Source organism: Astatotilapia calliptera, chromosome 7 (genome assembly GCF_900246225.1).
Source record: "Astatotilapia calliptera chromosome 7, fAstCal1.2, whole genome shotgun sequence".
NCBI lineage: Eukaryota > Metazoa > Chordata > Actinopteri > Cichliformes > Cichlidae > Astatotilapia > Astatotilapia calliptera.
The window spans coordinates 45,859,584-45,878,413 of record NC_039308.1 but is presented as its reverse complement, the minus strand read 5'-3'; the positions used below and the strand labels follow the sequence as shown (position 1 = coordinate 45,878,413).

Genomic DNA, 18,830 nt, shown 5'->3' with positions numbered 1-18,830 from the left:
AGAATTGCATTGAATTACACATAAAAAGGTATTAAAAATGTCTTTAAAAACAATTTGTTGGGTAACAATAGGCCAACAGGCCAGGATGTGAATTAACAGAAATCAGCAACAACAAACTTTTTCAAAGCTTGTGTTTTGCTCTGTTTGTTGTTTGTGTTCCTGCTATGCTCCTCTTTTGGCTCTTCATTTCCCTCATTTCCTAAGGAGCTACTAGTCTGGTTCTCGTGGCACTCTTTTCCTGTCAAATGGTAGTTCTTTCTCTCCACCTTTGCCAAGCACTTGCTCATAGATTATCTGATTGTTGTCTCTCTTATACAATAAGACCTTAATCTTAAAACAGCTGTTATGAACTGAACTAAAAAAAATCTCAAGTGTTCATGCACCACAGAATATAACTTTCTTAAAGTGCATTGCTAAAGTATTGGGGCCAGGAGGTACAGTAGGTCATGTAGTTATCGGAAGGCTGGCTGCTCCAGTCAGCATACCTAAGTATCTTTGGGCAGGATACTGAACGCCAAGTTGCTCCCAGCAGATGTCTTCATTAAAGTATGAATCTTGGGTAGTAAGCACTTTGGTGTAGAAAATAGGTGCTTGTATGATTAAGGCAGGTTTTATAAAGCACTTTGAAGGCTCAAGCAGAGTAAAGTTATATATATAATAGTTATGATCCAATAACATAATGTATATGATTCTGCATAATGTATTTTTTACTTAGGAACTTTACAAATTCCAAAACTTTACTTAATTAAAGTATCTGAATACTTGTTTAACTGTGAAAAACAGCTTTTTAATGCAAAATAAATGTCATTCTTAATCAGAACCAGATTTCAAGTACTATGTTTTTATTATGGTCTGGAGCATAACTGTGCAAATGTGAAAAACCTTTATAAACAGTTACTGGCCAGTACTGAGTTAGTTTGCAAGACAACTGTTATTATTTCCTAAAGGTCACTATTACCACAAGATAGTTGTACACAATGTTTTCTTTATTACTTTTCTAAACTCTTTTTGTTTCTGGTCAATTATTCTTATTTACTGTGTCCTCCCTGCCTTGTTCTTGGTCTCACACGTTCCAGTTCATTTAAAAGACCCCCAAAGCACCCCTCAGAAATGATAGAATTTCTATAAATAATAGAAATATGAAAACTTTTCGACACCGACCACTTTAGTCCACACAGTGGAGCTGTTGTCACAAAATGAAAACGAGACCCAGCCAGGCAGAAAAGCTACCCAACTGTGTCCAACCAAAAGTCCACCAACGACCTCAACAGGAACTGACGTTCCCTCTGTGCAAGTGGATGGAAAAATGCAGCTGCAGGAAAAATGGCTCCAAACGCCGCACCGCTAAAAGGTGAGGAATAAAGCTTTTTACAGCCCATGTCTGCCTGTAAAAGTTTGATCTTGTGGTTGCCTGCAGTCATCGGTTGTGTCTGAGTCGCGTTCGACCGTTTCCCGTTTGAGGAAATCAGCATTTCTTCGTTACTGTGGGTACTTGGCAGGACCAGAGCAGTTGCCCGGTTACTTTTAAAATATTAAATCATTGTCTCTCACGGAACAGTCCTGTAAGTTGTCCTTGTATGGTTAAATTCAAATGTGTTTTATGTTTACTCTCAGTTCCGTTCTTTTTGGTTGTTGTGTTCGCGCATTTAGCAGGTTTAGCGGCTAACTTAGCATCCAGCACAGGCAAAAGTTATAGTTAAAAAAAACAACTAATAAAACAGCCATTAAAAGTATCAAGGAGTGGAGTTAAACCGAGCTAACCGGATGTTTGCAAGAGAAGTTTGTTATTATTGGTTAAAAGTCACTGTTCTCGTTTGTTTATCACAAGCTGGCTTTTATTTTAAGATGTGTACAATGGGAAAATACTAAATGTTCGTGATTTATTGACAGTACACATCATGTTGGTGTCAGGTGAGCATCAGCAGACGTGTTAGCTAGCTGTCAAAATAATCTGTAAATAATATATGTGTGTTTGTTAACGCCAGAAATTGCTCGATATTGTTCTGTTAACGTACAGATCATGCTTTATCAAACGCGTCGTATTTACAATCTTTTTCTAAGTGTTACGTAATACTACATTTCTTGGCTGGCCACAGAGCTAAGCTTCTAACAACAGATCTGAGCTACAAACACAGGGGATGGGACCAAACTGTGTCTTCCTTGAAGTTATTCCCAAAAAGATGAGCCGGGGGATTACGACAACATGATCTTAATAGTATCAGAAAAACTACTCAGCACTCTGGTCTTATAAGACGATTATCAATTGAGGGTCGTACCTTCTTTGAACATATCATCAATTCAAACTGAATATGAACTGCTTGTGGAGCAGGGGCGCTTCCAGAATTTTTAAATAGGTGCTATAAAATAAATCGTTTAATATACAATGTATAAATCCTAATAGAAAGTTTAACTATGAAAATATACTCAAAGTACCCAATATTAAATCATTAATTATATTAAAAAGTATATATTAATGTATATACTTCTTATAATATTATATAATGAGATCAAAATGGTTGGCTTTTTATATTTTTAAGTCTGCAAAATAGTAAGTAACTTAAGCTTTAAAATACATGGTATGATGTGCAAAGTACATTATTTGCACCCAAAGCATAGAGATGGCATAGAATAGAACTAGTTAGAAGTTTAACACCGGGTTATACAGCATAATCCTGTCAGCTTTTGTTTTAGTTTACAGGCTTGGATTCCTGCCTTGGCAACAAAGTGACTAGTACCGAAAACAGAAAATAAAAACTTGTTACTTATTTTACTATTTAAAAACAACTTGAACTTTGAACAGCTCCACAATGTGTTGCTTACTTCTGCACTTTTTCTTAGTTACTGGATGTGTAGACTGCCTGTCACTCATTAGGGCTGAAGTCAAAGTGTGAGTTCAACCTCATCGTGCTATGTTGTGCAGCCAAATGTTGCTCAAAACAATAAAACTTTTTTTAAAACTGATAAATGTGTATATCTCAGTATGTAAATCTAATTCCATGAAAACAAGCTAATAAACAATATAAATGCACATAATAGTGACAGGTAAAGCTTCTTAAAAGGTAAATTAAAATTAAGGAAGACATTTAAAATCATGATTGAGGCTTTCTGAAATCACCATTTCCAGAAGAAGAACTGTGGATTTTTTTTGTCCATAAACCTTTTCACTTAAGCAATAATTTTTACTGGATGTGACTCAGCAGACTGATTCTCTTCTGAATAATTTAGCAGTAGTGAAGTAATGCTCAGATGTTGAATTAAGGTTAAGCACATCCTGGTATCTGCCATCAGTTGCCACAGAGAGATGGCACAATTTGCAGTGCTTGACTTGGCTCTAGTTGTTTTTTTTTTTTCTTTCTTGGCTTCTTCTCTAGAATCTTTTTTCCCCTTGTATGTTTAATGATAACGCACATTCCTATCTTAATTCAGCATCTCCTGAATGCAGTCGTTGTTATAATTCTTATAGTGTAGCATCAGTGTAGTGTTGGATCATTCTAGTAAAAAGAAATTAGGTTAATCTATTCTTTATTTTCCTTAGTCTTTTCCCTATGTTGGTTCATCGGCTCAGTCTGCAGTGCAAAACAGTTAAGTAAACCAGAATAGTATTTTTGAACATGCTTTCTCAGATTAAGCTAGTGTTTACGTTCAGAATCAGGAAGTAGCTACTATTTAGTGATCAGCGCCCAGTGTGCTAGCAGTTAACATGCTCAGACCTTTTTGATTTATGACTACATAAACAAACACTAAGCTGCATTCTACATTCAGTGCAAAATCAGTTATATCTAAATCGTCTGGCATGTCTGCAGGGAGTTATGACATCAATGGCAGCATGGACCAAAGGATTGTGACACTTTTCATGCATTTAATGTCTCCGAGCTGTTTTCTTGGTAAAGTTGGCACCAACCTATCTAAGTCATTTGCTCAGTGACTGCAGCCACATTGTCACTGCGTGCTGGGGTTTGCACAGCTGAATAAGACAGTCTTGGGCCATGGTGCTAACATAATGCTAACAGATTCAGACAGAGCCAGAGGAAGCGAGAGAGAGAAAGATAGAGAGAGAGCCATTGGGCTGTTTAGCATGCCAAATTCCTCAGCTGCACAATAGTGTTAGGCTAGACTGAGCTCCAGCACAGCCAGCCTTCTCCACCACAATGGGAGGGGAAGCTCAGGAGAGGTTGGTGACGCCTGGGGAGAGAAGGAACTCACTCAACCCCAGGGCTGTGATCGTTCGATGAATGGTTGCTTTGAGTAGGCGCTGTGTCATTTTGGAATCACAAAGCACTCTTTGCAGCAATGTTTTTCACATATTATAGACGTGGGATACTCTTGGTCGTTTCCTGTTGTGGAAGGTTAGCCATAAATAGTTTGGATTTGGGGAAAAAAAGTAAAATGCAAATATTGTTTAGATTTTTGATTATGATCATTTACAAATATTTGTAATGTACACCACATAGAAGTGTATAAAAATATCATTTCTGGCTATGAGTGAGTGAATCAGGTTCATTGTCAGTGTGACAGGCCTATGATGTAGCCCAGGCTAGTTATGTGACCTAATTGATGCCCCTAGCTTCAAAACACACATAAGTAATTATTGGCTCTGCGTATGTGAAACTAGGAGTTGATCAATACAAAAAAAGCATGGTGGGCACACAGTCTCCATTCTATGCAACTACTTGTGGCCCCTGGATATCTGCAGCTTAATGGGTAGAATTATTCAATAATTTTATAGGTTAATATTTCAATTCCTTCTTCCTTGCTTTGATTCTGTTTGACCTCATCCTGTTGTCATAAATAGCTTTTCTCTCTCTTTTTTCTTTTAGGTGTTTAAAACCTTGTTCCTCAACCCTTTGGGCCACGCTGACTTAAAAGCCATCATATTCATGGCACCTTCCACTTGACAGAATGGCCCAGATATCAAGTGGTAATGGGTTCAAGCTGGATGTCCCCCAGCCAAAGGGGGTTGTGGGTAAAGAGGAAGCCCTTCGTATGGAAGAAGAGGCTTTAGCAAAATTGCAAAGGGAGAAGAAACACACTCTTACAGCTACAGCCTCCTCATCTTCCTCTGGAGCAGCATCCTCGTCTTCCTCTAAGCCAAAACCATCTAAATCTACCACTACTGTTCCTCAGCCTTCAACTTATACTAATAGACCGGACAAGGACCTCATTGTTTTCCCAGAGACCAAGAAACAGGCAGAACAGGATACGTTCAGGGATATTGATGTTGAAAAACTGACCAATGAGGAACTCGAAAAGCTCCTACTTGATGAAAACTTTGGAGCTAACAGCTCCAAAGTGTCCCGCCCCTCGTCACTTCTGGGGTTTAACCTCAGTGCCTCCTATCCTGGAGGCCATGCTTGTAGCTCATCTCCTTTCCAGAGCAGCCAGTGGACACCTGCTCTGTCCAATCCATCTAGCTCTGGTGTGTCCACTCCCACCCTTCAGCCCACACCAATGTTCCCATCAGCTCCATTTCCCAAACCAGGAACATTTCAAAATGGATTCACTCCAGCCATGACACCTTTCATGGCCTTGCCGACCATGGCTTTCACTCCCATCCAGCCTGCTGCTGCCATGGTCTTCCCACAGCCAACTGTAGACCCAGAGATGGCTAAGTTGTTTGACAAGATTGCTAGCACCTCAGAATACTTGAAGAATGGTAGATTGGCCAGCACTGATGTTAATTCCTCTCAAGCAGGTATAGCCTCTTTGGCACCAAACCCACCACCACAACAACCGGCAGTTATGGAATCTTCTTCCATCAGCCGTTTTGAATGGCTGGATCTGGACCCACTTACAAAGCGAAAGTCTGAGAATGAGGAAGCACCTCTGGAATCGGTAGATAGTTCACAGACTGTGTCAGGAGCTTCTGCGGGCGATCCCTGGGATGCAGTGCTTGAGACTAAAGGCAACAGTAGTAACAGTAGCAGCAGCCCCAAACTGGAAGGCAGAGTTTCTCACACAGGTCGGTCACAACATAGGCGGGCATCAACAGGAGCGCCCGTCGCTAGGAGTCACTCACTCAACATCCCCGAGACCTCGTCACAGCACAAAACAATCAATCAGGTGGGAACACAGTAAAATTGAAAAGTTTGAATTTTTAATTCACACTAATCATCTTTTTAGTGTTTACACAATTTTATAAAGGAGGAGAAATTTTTATCATTTTATGTCTCAACATGGTTTAGTTGTTTAGTTGTTTGCCTGTTTAGTCAGGTCACCATCAATTAAATATCAGCAGTTATACTAAGCACTGCTACTCGTCACTTCCAACCATTTACCTTATCCAGACCTTATTTATCATCCACTGTTAGAGTGCTCACAGCATAATTGCAAACGTGCATTTTAGAATGAGTGAGGGTATAAAACAAGTGGTCTTGAAACATTGGTGAGTGAGTGGGCTTAAATATTTTGTTTTAGAGCAGATGATAGCAGATTACCTCGTTCAACCAAAACACCCATGAACATGTTGCTTACAACTGCATCTATATTCCTTATTCATTCACAAGCAAAACATCCTCCTTACTTCTGCTCCCTGTAATTAAGTATTTCATTGTGGTTAGCTGCCCACCGTTTCACCTCACAATTTCCTCACAGCTCCATTTTCTGAATAATTTTGCCGTGCTGGATGGGAGTGATCTAATTTCTCAAAATGATTATTTAGATCATTCATTTGGGACAGTGCTGTGGGCAAGTGGCATGGGTTTTCTCAAATTTTTTTTTTTTTTTTGTTAAAACTGAACAACCATCTGTCATCGTTTGGCTTTAGCTCTGAGTTGTGGTTGCGAGACAAGTATTTCTGTACAGAGTAGCATAGCCATACTGAGGCCTACTAGCAAAAATATACATGTGTCATTATATGTTCCTCTTTCTACTCTGAAACGCTCCTACTTTGAAATGAAAATGTTTAATCGGCAGTGCTTTTCAGACATACTGGAATATAAAAAGGTGCTATGGTATGTTTAGTTACTACTGTCTACAGCTGGTAAAAACGAGTAATGTAAATGCAGACAATACACCGATCCTTTTACTCAAATATTGCATTGCTTTACTCACAGTGGTCAAAACCACCTGAAAATCTTGATTTATTTAGACAAAGCTCCCACTTCCTGGTCATTGTGTTTCAGTGTGTCAGTACCAAACAATGGGTCTTGGGTGCCTTTGTCACACCAGGATATATAGAGAGTATCATACCCCCCCCCCCAACACCTTTTTTTTTATTTTTATTTTTTTATTTAAGGATTTCACACATAATTTGGCATGGTTAAATGGTTTTTTTTAAGTGTGTACTTAGGACATACAGACATACCTTGCCTTTTATCAAAGGCAGCTTGTATACAGTTCATTCCACAGTTGATCTCTTTTTGCTCAGGAGGATAAAACGGTGGTTGCTTGCTTACTCTTGCATGTATATTAGGCCTAGGGTCAAGCATGTGGTGAGTCTACTGTGCCGTGTAACTTGAGCCTTTAAAGCTTAGCCTACTACAGATATGTCCCTCTACACTCTGTTTTTATCTGCTTCAATCTTGTCTGCTCTCTTTGTGTATGTGAGGCGATGATGATGTGTGTACTTGCTATCTCTCCTTGTTCAATCTGCTTGCTTGCTTGTTGGTGCCCGTGCTGTTATAAACAGGAACAAGTCTTCACAGATCCCCAGTGCCCTACAGCAGCAACAGAATGACCTAACAGATTGCCCTCTTGGCTTGCTATGCCAGCTCCACTCGTTTACACTCACTAGGGAGAACTGCTTAGCTACTGTGTTCTGAGCATGTAATGAAAACAAATTGGCTTACATTTCCCATCTTCCAGTTTTTTTTGTTTTTTCATTTACTTTTTTTCTTTTTCTTTAAATGTATTTTGACACAGAAAGTGGCTAGCTAGCTTTTTTTTTTTTTTACTCCTCCTTTATTCACAAGATAACACCACAGCAGGTGACTCTTGGTTTAGGTATTTGTGTCTTCTCACATGTCAGGTGAATGTATAAACCTCTTTATTATTGAGCCACCAATAAAGAAAGTAGCTAGAAGACAAACAGAAAACAGTGAGGCTATAGTCTGTAAGACATGAACAAGAACTTAGTAGTGAAACTAGACTTCAAACCACATTGTGCAGGAATTGCTAAACCATGTCTGAGACTGCACACTAGGGTGTAAATTTCCTCCACACCATGCATGCAAATCCTGTCTAAGACTTTTTCATTTTTTTTAAAGTTAGTAATAATATTTTTTAAGTCAGTGATGATAATAATGAGGGTTTATTTGTATAGCACTTATCAAACCAGTATTGTAAAATGTTTCGTCAACATTGTTGTGTTTGTTGGGGAGAAAACTTACAAACATACAGTACAGCACTTCAGAGTCACACTGCTAGCGATCGAAGATTTATGCAAGTTTGACAAGCTGAATGCATTCTGTACTGTATAGGAGACACGGTAGGAGTTTTATTGACAATGGTCTACAGCCAATCAGGATGCAGAACATAATGCACTGTCAAAAAAACCCAAAAAACGGAAAATTGCACCAAAAGAAGTCAGTGAAACAGAGAGGTTGTGAAAGGTGAACCGCGTTATAGCGAGGGACCACTGTAAACTCATTTTTTATTGGGAGTGGTTGACCTTGTTTATATTGTTCATTTGGACAACTGGATGCTAGATAACTTACCGACAAATAGACAATAATATGATGTAATGAACTTACCATCAATAAGTATCTGTTATGACAGAAAACATCTACAGTAGAGCCCGTACACAGTACACATATTAAACACAGCCCTACCTCTAAAGCTTCAATAGCACAGCAACATATATTGAAATATATGGTTTCACTTGCTTTGTGATTGTCAGTGCTCTGTTTTAATGTTGTTTATGAGCTGAATTTATACCAGCAAATGTCAGAAATCACAAGACATTCCCAAGATTATTGTTTGAATGTCTTTAAGTTAGCCTGTGGTTGCCAGCCCTTGTTATATCTGGCAAGAATGTATTATAAGATGCGGTCGTGTGGGCAGATGGGGTGTAAGATGGAACAAATGTGCTTGAACTTGAAGACTTTGAGTCAGAATCAAGCGATCGGCTGTTGTGTCTGCCCCTGTTTCCTTTTCTACTACACTGCCCCTACCCTTTGTCTTGTGTTGTCTTCTGTCTTTCCTTTTTCATTCTGTCATTTTTATTTGTCTCTGGCTTGTTGTGTCCTTGCATTCTTTCAGTATGTTACTTCTTACTGGTGTCAATTTCATTCCTTTCAATTTCTTATAGTTTTCAGTCTGTTAAATAACTGATGGCTTACAGTGCTCAGCTATGATTTCTTAGTTTAGCTTTTTAGGATCAAATGTGTAAATTAATGGTAATCAGCAAAGTAATTTCTCTTTCTTTAGAACCGGTGATACACCCTAAAGCATCAGTGTCTGTTCAGGCCTTGCATTTGCTTTTTGCAAAGGGGCCCTGAAATGCATCATTCTTCAAGGGTATTGGGGCCATATACATTTTCATTAGCTGTATGCATAAATTGTCTGAAATGAGGCTAACTCATAACTCTACAGAGAATTGAAAGATGTACGAAAGATTTGTTTTAAAAAACCATTAGCCTGTATGTTGCCTAAATAACTCAGTTTTCAGTATTATAACTGATAATGAACAGTATGACTATTGTTAGTAGATAATATTAAATTTAGGGGAGTAGTGTTAAATTACACAAACACTTCTGGTCTTTCAGTGCAGGTTAGTTAAGCATGTGTGCGGCTGTTTGCTCATGCTCTTGTTATTAAAAAGACTTGCAGGGAGATTTATCTCCACAGGCCATTTTTATCTGAATGTGAGTTGTGAAAGAAGATCGCAATGCGTGGTGTGTATTGAAGCCTACACTGTACTTTTTTTTTTTCTCTTTTTGTTAAATCTATCACACAGACAAATCTTTTCTTCCCCCACATATCTAAAGGCTCGCACAACCTATTTTACTTCTCTCACACCTCCACACTGCCACATTTTCTCTTATTATTGTCTAATTATACATTGTGAATAAGTGTAGTGAAGTGCTAAAGTGCATTTAAGACTTAATTTTCTTTTCCAACCAAATGCATTATTAGAAGATGTTGCAGTGCTGGGATGTGACGTGCATTCCAGTTAAATATCTGACTCACTGGGAAACAGCTGTCTGTCTTCTAACCTTTGAACTTCCTTACTGGTACAAAAGAAGAGTATTGTGGAAGAGTAATTAAGCAATTAGAAGGGAGATACTAATGCACACAATAATAATCCTGCTAACAGATGTAAGAGAAATTAGGAAATGTTTCGGACAAAGTCCTTTTTCCAGTTACGAATATGTCACAGTCTCTGCTTCATGAAGACTTTGTTCATTAAGATACTGTTTGTTTGGGGTTTTTAAGCTAGGTGTTTCAGTTTATTACAGGAAGTATGACTTCGATAGACACTGGTCACTTCCTTATTGAAAGAAGAAGTAGATTTGTGTTCTCGAAGCCATTTGTTCCTCTGATGTAAAGCTCAGCATTTCTTGTTGAAACAGCCTCCAAATTGTTAAAGACTTTCTTGTATGTGAAGCTCAAACATTTTAGCTTAATGGAAGCTGCTTGTATACACAACCCATTAAAAGGAAGCAATATCCTATCAGTAATTGCTCGAACTCTGTGAAAGCCTCACTTACCCTTCCTTATGTTAATTTATATTGGAATATAAAACCTAGACAATACCAAGAACTAGAGAGTTTGGAATATTGGTGGCACTTGGTTTAAAGTATGTAAATATGTGTTTGTTTGCCAGAGGAATTATATCGTATCTCCCACAGCTCAGAGGATGGGATCTGTGTGCCAGGTTACTCACTACCTTCCTCCTAGTTCCATCTTTAAAAACTTGGGTGTGGGTTTGCCAATTGATTTTCTTGACATTGGCAAGAAAATTTATCCTTAGATCTACACTTCAGGTAAATACCAGGAAGAGAGGTGAAGGGGTAAAATAGTGTTAAAGATATTTTTTTTACACCTGACCTCAACTCAGACTCAGGGCAATAAGTCTTCTAGGAAGACAAACTTTCTGTGAGCATCTCTTAAGTGTATTTCCAGACAAGCACACCTGGGAGTCTGGAATGGTTTTCCATGTTTCAACATGTTGGCAGTAAGTCAGACTGTCTCTGTTTTTACACCTTGGCCTTTGCCGATGACTAATGTAGTTCTATTTTGCCCTCCATGTTGAATCGCGGTCATTTGCAGGTTAAATATTAATTATTCAATATTTTTTCTATTCTGACACAATCTGAAGTTTGAATTGGCCAGCCTTTTTTTTTTTTTTTTTGCTAAGCAGTTTCAAGTTACTCTGTAACTTCTCAAAACTTTATGGCTGGTCAGATATCCATATTTGCCAAATACTATTTGTGTGCAGGTTTCATGTTGACAGTCTAGGGTAATTCTCATTTGGCTTGCACATAGAGGTAAGGACTTATCTGGTGTCTAGATACACACTGTAACTCAATGCTGATGCTGGGCATGGAATTACTGCCAGCCACCAGCTGAAACTGTACTGCCACTTTGTTCAGTTAGAAACAAGCATGAACAGACTGCATATGTAGTATACACGCACATGGTCCTTCATTCATGCACTTAAGAAATTAGCTTTTCCTTTCTTAGTTATTTATTGCTCATGGTTAAATGATAATATAATTTAATTTATTTATTTATTTATTTTATTTTCCTTGTGCTACATTTCAGCTCATTTCTGTATGGGATCAGCATGCCAAATTAAATTTTGAAGGGAAGGGCAAGTCCTACAGTCATTCCACAAGTGAAAGTGTGAATAGTTGCTCTCAGCAGCTGGACAAAAAAGCAAAAAAAAAAAAAATATGTTAGGGTTGCATCAATTGTGAAATTCTGGGCCAATACCACTCCAGTTGGACACTTAACACTCTCCTGGCTACTCTGTCAGAACTATCAAAATGAAGATCAGATTATTAGAAATGGCTAAACATATACAAATGTTAGGGATTTTTTTTTGTTTTATTTTTTCCTGAGCCTTTTCACACTCTTTATGTTTGTCACTAAACATCTTTCAAATGCTAATATCTGTGGCACTTTGCTGCGCAAAAACACGATGCCAGATTAGTATACGGAGTATGGCAAATGTTAGCAGTGCTAGCACAATCTATTCTCTTTTCTGGTAGGTTAGCATCTATATGTTTGTTCAGGATGTGGTTATGTCATTTTAATGTGACACGGCCTCTAGACAGCTGACATACTTTTCTAGGTCTAAGTGCTGTAAGGCCGCACTATTCTGCAGTGGGTTTTATCTGTCTTACTCTAAACATCACAATGGTGCAACAGGGGGCTGTCATTTGTTGCATGTATCAGGTGGCTGTTTCTGCACACCTTAACTACACCACCTGGTTATATGCTAACCAGTGGTATCCCATTGGTGCTGGCTTTTATCACTGCATAACTTGGTAACCAGTTATTTCATCTGTCAACACTACACATCACATTTGTCGTTGACATGCTATGGTTTCTAATTGTCAGATCCATGCTAGTCTTTTTCTGTCTGTCCACCCTTGAGAATGAATTGTTCTAAAAGTGTTTCAGCATTTCACATGTTCATTGAACATTCAACCAGTGTGAAATCAATGTGGTACAGCACATAAATATGGGTCATCTTATTTGCCATTTGCCTGAATGCTAATATTAGTCAACTAGGCCAGAAGTAGTTGGTACTGTTTATCAAGTTTATCTTTATCCTAAAATAAAATAAAAAATTAGTAAATGTAAGTAAATGTTTGATTGTGACTCAAGGCAGACTTTCAAGTACTCTTTTCCTGAAGGCATTCGTCAACATCACCTAAACTACAAATTGTGACAGCGGAAAGGTGTGGATGTTGGAGGTAAAGCTGCATTTTGACTGTCTGACAAGAACTTAGTTAAAGTGCTCTGATACATTTAGGCCATGTGTCTCGCATGCCTTAGATGGCTGCTCATCTTCAGAAATAACTCTGGTCAGTCACTGTCTTAATGTTGGTAAAACGTGGATAGATTCAAGCCCTTAGGTCACAGGTGTCGAACTCCAGGCCTCGAGAGCCGGTGTCCTGCAGGTTTTAGATGCGTCCTTGATTCCTTCGCACCTGATTTAAATGGCTAAATTACCTTCTCAACATGTCTTGAAGTTCTCCAGAGGCCTGGTAATGAGCTAATCATTTGTTTCAGGTGTCCTGATCCAGGGTGAGATCTAAAACTTGCAGGACACCGGCCCTCGAGGCCTGGAGTTCGACACCCCTGCCGTAGGTGTTCTCTTTAAACAATTGCTGAGGAAGATATTACTGAAATTTTATGTCTTTCAGTGTTATTTAGTATGCCTGTGTTGTATAACTGTTGTATATAACCCCAGGAAAAAGACAGATAATTTTACATCTATGTCATTTTGATTAAGCAGGAGTCTTGTGTTTTATAATTGATGTGTCTCAGTCTGAAGCGGAATGTGGCCAACTAACTGATGCGTGACATCAAGGACAAACAAGCCTGTCTCCCCGAACTGAATCGAGCCAATAGGGACATTTTTCAGGATGGTTATATTTTCTACCTTTTCCAAACCTCTCAGCAGGTTTGGAAAGTTATGAGAAATAATTTGTGACAAGTTTCAGTCTTTTTGTCTGTTAGCTGGAAGAAATTCTCACCAAAGTTGGGTTTCAGAAAAAAACATATTCATGTAATTTTTCAGCCTTTGTGCACCAAAATAAAGATCTGTCCTGCAAGTCTGTAAAGTGGTAAGCTTGACAACAGTTAGTAGTGCCTTTCTGAGAGTGTTTGAGTGTTACCTGTGACCACATTTGTGGCTATGTTGGCGCCCCTCAAGCACAGGCAGACATCGCAGTAGCCATTGTTTTTGAATGCAGAACTTTTTTCTGTTCTTTGGCTTAGTTGGTCAATCCTTAACTATATCTTGTCATGAGTACATGTAAACAAATTGCCAGAAATAAAATAACATTACAAAGATGTCTTTTATCTTTTATTAAAAACACACACACAATAAGAGGGATGAGAGAATGAGAAGGGCGTTGACTGAGAGGGAAAGCCAAAGAAAGCTCCTGAATTACGAATGGCTGATGAAGAGAGTAAAAGTGTAGGTGGGAAAATGACAACTGAACCAGTAGAAAAGAAAAAAGACTGCTTCTTTCAACTGCAGTGGTTAATGCAGTACTTGTGATTGCATTGTGATGAAAAGGGAATGCTTTGTGTGTTGTAGAAAACTCTCTAAACTAGAGACACATTACAATGAAACAAAGTATTGGATAACAGAGAATGTTGCTGTTGGAATTTCTCCGTCCATGAGTGTGCTAGGGAATGAGCAGGAAGGTTCTTTCAGACAGAGACACTAAATTGTAGTGCAGAATCTATGGTTATGCCATTCAGGTGGACTTCAAAGAAGTCATTATTCATGGTGTTCATGTACACAGCAGAGTATAATCCCAACATCAGCAGAAGCTGGCTGTCATCTTGCTTGTACTTTGACTTTTCCTCTCTTTGAAAGCAACAGTGAAGGTCAGCAGTTTCAAAGGGAGTGGTTCACATAAGCTACTTAAGTGGCTAACATCGCAGATCACAACATTCTCTGTGGATACCATTGCTCCCCTGTACTATTGGATATATATCACTTTTCTAGTCACCAGTTAGCCTAAAATGACTGTCCTGGAATATGTGTGAGGAAGTCAGTTGCCAGAAAAATCCCATATGGGCACTTGAAAAACATACAAATTATGCTCTGAAAAGTCTGACCTGATGAAGGTATTTGAACTTCTCGCTGTGAGACAACGCTGGTAACCAATGTTGTTGAAAATCTCCTTTTGAAGCTGGAGAAAACTCGACTTATCCCAGCTCCTTTTCAGCTGGCAAAAACAAACATGCCTTTCTTTTCTTTTTTCGTTCTTAAGACGTTACCTATATTGTCAGCCATTGTTTATGGCGAAGGGTCATGGGATCCATGACCTTTTTAATATTAAAGTTTTTTTCATTTTTATGTAGTATCCACTCACCATCAATGCATACATCATTCAAAACTAGGTTATGCAAATAAAGCTAGCATGCAAGGTTGAATAATACCATGCTGTACTAGAAGGAAAGGGTGTTTGACTAGTTTGTGTACTGGTGCATTCATTGGAGAAATTTGGTAACACCAGTATACTTGTGGAAAATTTGGTCTTTAGTAAGAATCTGAGATGAAAGTAATTGTTCAAGACATGACTGATAGGTTTGATGTGACCAGTCCCACAGCATACTCTCTGTGTCCTTTAAGGCCAGCCACCATGACGATCATAATCTGTTGTACTCAGACTGTAAAACCAGAAACACAATGTCATCACACATCACAGTAAACGGAGGCGGAGCGTTAAAGACTAATCAGCTCGTGAAGCATACGAAGCCATTCCCATGACTCTGGACACCAGGATCTCTCAGTCTGGGTCTAACAAAATTGATCAACCAAAACAAAGACTGGCCTGTCTCACTGTACAGCCCGGTGTGTGTGTGTGTGTGTGTGTGTGTGTGTGTGAGAGATGTACTATGCCTGTCAGCTCACACGACCTCATTGGATTATCTGCTCATGTTTGTTTTTGGTGCAGCAATCCTGCTCCAAACATAAACACTTCAAATATCCTCTACTGGTCTCATTCTTTGCTGGGTTTCTGAGGTTTACTTTGTTCCTTTCCTCGCATTTTCTTCCTTTTGCAATTTTGATCCTGTTTTTTGGGTTTATTTTGTTTTTTAGTTTCATTCTCTTTTTTGTTTGATACCTTTCTCTCTCTCACTCCGTTTGTCCTGTATGTATTTATTGATTTTTTTTTGTTTGTTTGCTGTTTAAAACTTTTTCCCCCTTCGAACCGAGATTCCTTCACGTATGCGGAAAGTAAAACATATGAAAATGTGATCACTCAGTACTTTTCGGGTTACAGAATTGACCCTTATTTATTTATTTATTTAGTCAACCTTGATAATTATGTTTTGTTCAGACATACCATGTTGACAGATTTGCTACTATTCTCCAGTAGAGTAATGTGTAGATGATAATACGGTATTTAAGACAAAGTTTGACACCAAAAAAACTGCAGGGCAGAAACCCACTCTACTTCATCCCTGCAGGGATTTTCGGTCCCAAATTTTGGCCTTGGGTCCTCTACCCGAGACCTGGGAGCTTGATGGTCCTGCACAGTATCTTTACAGAGGTCTCAGAGGTTGTTCCTGGGATCTGTTGGAGGCACTTGCCTATCTTGGGAGTCATTGCACCGAGTGCTCCGATTACCACTGGGAGCACTGTTGCCTTCCCCCTCCACATCTTCTCGAGCTCTTCTCTAAGCCCTTCATACTTCTCCAACTTCTTATGTTCCTTCTTCCTGATGTTGGTGTCATTTGGTATCGCTTCGCTCTATCACTACAGCCATCTTCCTCTGTTTGTCTACCACCACTTTGTCCGGTTGGGTAACCATCACCAATTTTCCGTCTGTATCTGGAAGTCCCACAGGATCTTAGCTGGGTCATTTTGGACCACCTTAGGGGGCGTATCTCATTTTGATCTCAGTCCTTCCAGGCCATATTTGGCACAGATGTCTCTGTATACTATGCCGGCCACTTGCATTCCATGTATGTCCTGCCAGCTAGCATCTTGCACCTTGCTGTTATGTGCAGGACTCTCTCAGGGGCAACTTTACACAGCCTGCACCTGGGGTCTTGCCGTGTGTGGTAGACCCCAGCCTCTATGGATCTTGTGCCCAGAGCTTGTTCCTGTATTGCCATGATTAGTGCCTCTGTGCTGTCTTTCAGTCCAGCTTTGTCCAGCCACTGGTAGGATTTCTGGATGTCAGCTACCTCCTCTATCTGCCGGTGGTACATACCGTGCAGGGGCCTGTCCTTCCATGATGGTTCCTCCCCTTGATCCTCTTCTTTCTTGGGTTTCTGCTGCCTGTATTCACTAAGCACATGGTCAGTTGTGACCATCTTCCTGATGTACTCCTGGATGTTTGTTGTCTCATCCTAGACAATGATTGTGATACTCACAAGTCCCCAACCCCTCTCTCCTTCCACTTAGTGTACAGCCTCAGGGTGCTGGATTTGGGGTGGAAACCCTCTGTGCATGGTCAGGAGCTTCCTTGTCTTGATGTCAGTGGTTTCCATCTCCTCCTTTGGCCAGCCTATTATCCCAGCAGCGTACCTGATCACCGGCAGGGTGTAGGTGTTGATGATCTTGTTCTTACCATTCAGGTGACTCCTCAGGACTTGCCTGACCCACTGCAGGTACTTGGTGGTTGCAGCTTTCCTAGCAGCCTCTTAGTGGTTCTCATTTGCATGTGGGATCCCCAGGTACTTGTAGCTGTCCTCAATGTCTGCAATGTTGCCTTCCGGTAGTGCAATCCAGTCAGTTCTGACTACGTTCCATCTCTTTGTTACCGTATGTTTGTTTGTTTGTTATTATTTTTGCTCGTTTATATGTTCATTAATTTTTTAATTTGCATTGTTTAATTATTCAGTCATTACACAAGTCTTGCGTGATGACTTCCATAAAACCCACAAGACTTGATCCAGGAGCAGCTCAAGAAAATCTGAAAAAAAAATTCCCATAAAAGGAATTGTGTGGGTTAAATTAGCAGGACATTACAAGCTGTAAAAAAAAAAAAAAAAAGAGAGAAAAAAAAAGCTAATTGTCCAGTTTTATTGTCATCAAAACATAGAAGCTCAGCTCCATACTCCCCACCAAGCTCCTCAAAAAACTGGATTCAGAATTCCTCAGAAGTCTCTGAATGGAGAACCAAACTCTTATTATGGCATTTAAGATATTTCTTTCATCCCTTTTCTTTCTTTCCCTTCCCACAGTCCTCAGACTTCTTTGGGAATTATGTCAGAGTCACAGATTTCCAACGCATGACTGAGCACTTTATTTAGACCGCCTAGAGCCTAGCACCGGAAGGGGCAGGACCCTTTCACTTCTCATTTCCTGTACCACAGGAAGTGCATTCCTCAGCTGCTGGCAGTCGAACCACAGTTAAGAGCACAGTGTAACTGTGAGTTCCCGGCACTGGGCCAGCCTCCAGGAATCTTGGAGTAACTCCCAGTGGGCTGTCTCAGGATTTGGGCTGTGAGTGACAGAGCTGGATCAAGACAAATTTAGAACTCTCACTTCTTAAAATTATTTTGAGATTAAAAAAGAAAAAAATTGTGTGTAAGAAATATCCAGTTCAGCTGTTGTCATGTTTATTTTGACTTGAACCAAACTACTGCTTGACCATAGGTTAAGAGGCAGCAGCATAAAATAGCTGGGAAACTATATAGGCATCAAGCTTTTGCCATTGCTGACATGTTCATTCCCTGTAGGATTCATAGCTCTGAGCTGTCTTTAATCAAACTGCCCTTTCAATAGTCCACCACCAACAATCAACACAAATCACCGTGAAGACCTTTAGCATTGCTAAACCTTAGCACCTTTACACTGATATATGGAGATTTTAATTGAACGTACTAAAAGCGACTGCCACTGAAGCCATACCCCCGCTGCTTTCTTTGTGCCCTGCTTGTCTTTTGAAATATGTAGGTAGGTTATTCATGTTTTATTCTAGTTCTCTGACTCGGTATCTACATGTTTGACTGTGCTCCTGTAGGAGAAGGGAAAAGGAAACGCTCTGGTAAAGAATGACGCCCTGGAAGAACAGGATGCACAGAACCTGGAGATCGTTGCCTTCTGTGAAGACATAGCATCGTAAGAACCCTCTTCTTGCCATTGCCTTTCTTATATGCTTAAATATAAACATGAAACAATTTATTAAACCGCTCACAAAGTCACGTTTCACATACCACAGGATCTTCACAAGTTG

At 39.6% G+C, this 18,830-nt stretch overlaps 1 protein-coding gene across 1 annotated transcript in view; it reads left to right on the top strand.

The window, feature by feature from the left end:
- The first annotated feature begins 1,231 nt into the window (after window positions 1-1,231).
- pik3c2a (phosphatidylinositol-4-phosphate 3-kinase, catalytic subunit type 2 alpha) overlaps window positions 1,232-18,830 on the top strand; it is a 44,867-nt gene continuing 27,268 nt past the window's right edge. The window contains exons 1-3 of the mRNA XM_026175139.1: window positions 1,232-1,351; window positions 4,818-6,060; window positions 18,618-18,715. Coding sequence (XP_026030924.1) covers window positions 4,900-6,060; window positions 18,618-18,715 — 1,259 coding nt within the window. The 5' untranslated portion in view covers window positions 1,232-1,351; window positions 4,818-4,899. The remainder of the gene's footprint in view (window positions 1,352-4,817; window positions 6,061-18,617; window positions 18,716-18,830) is intronic.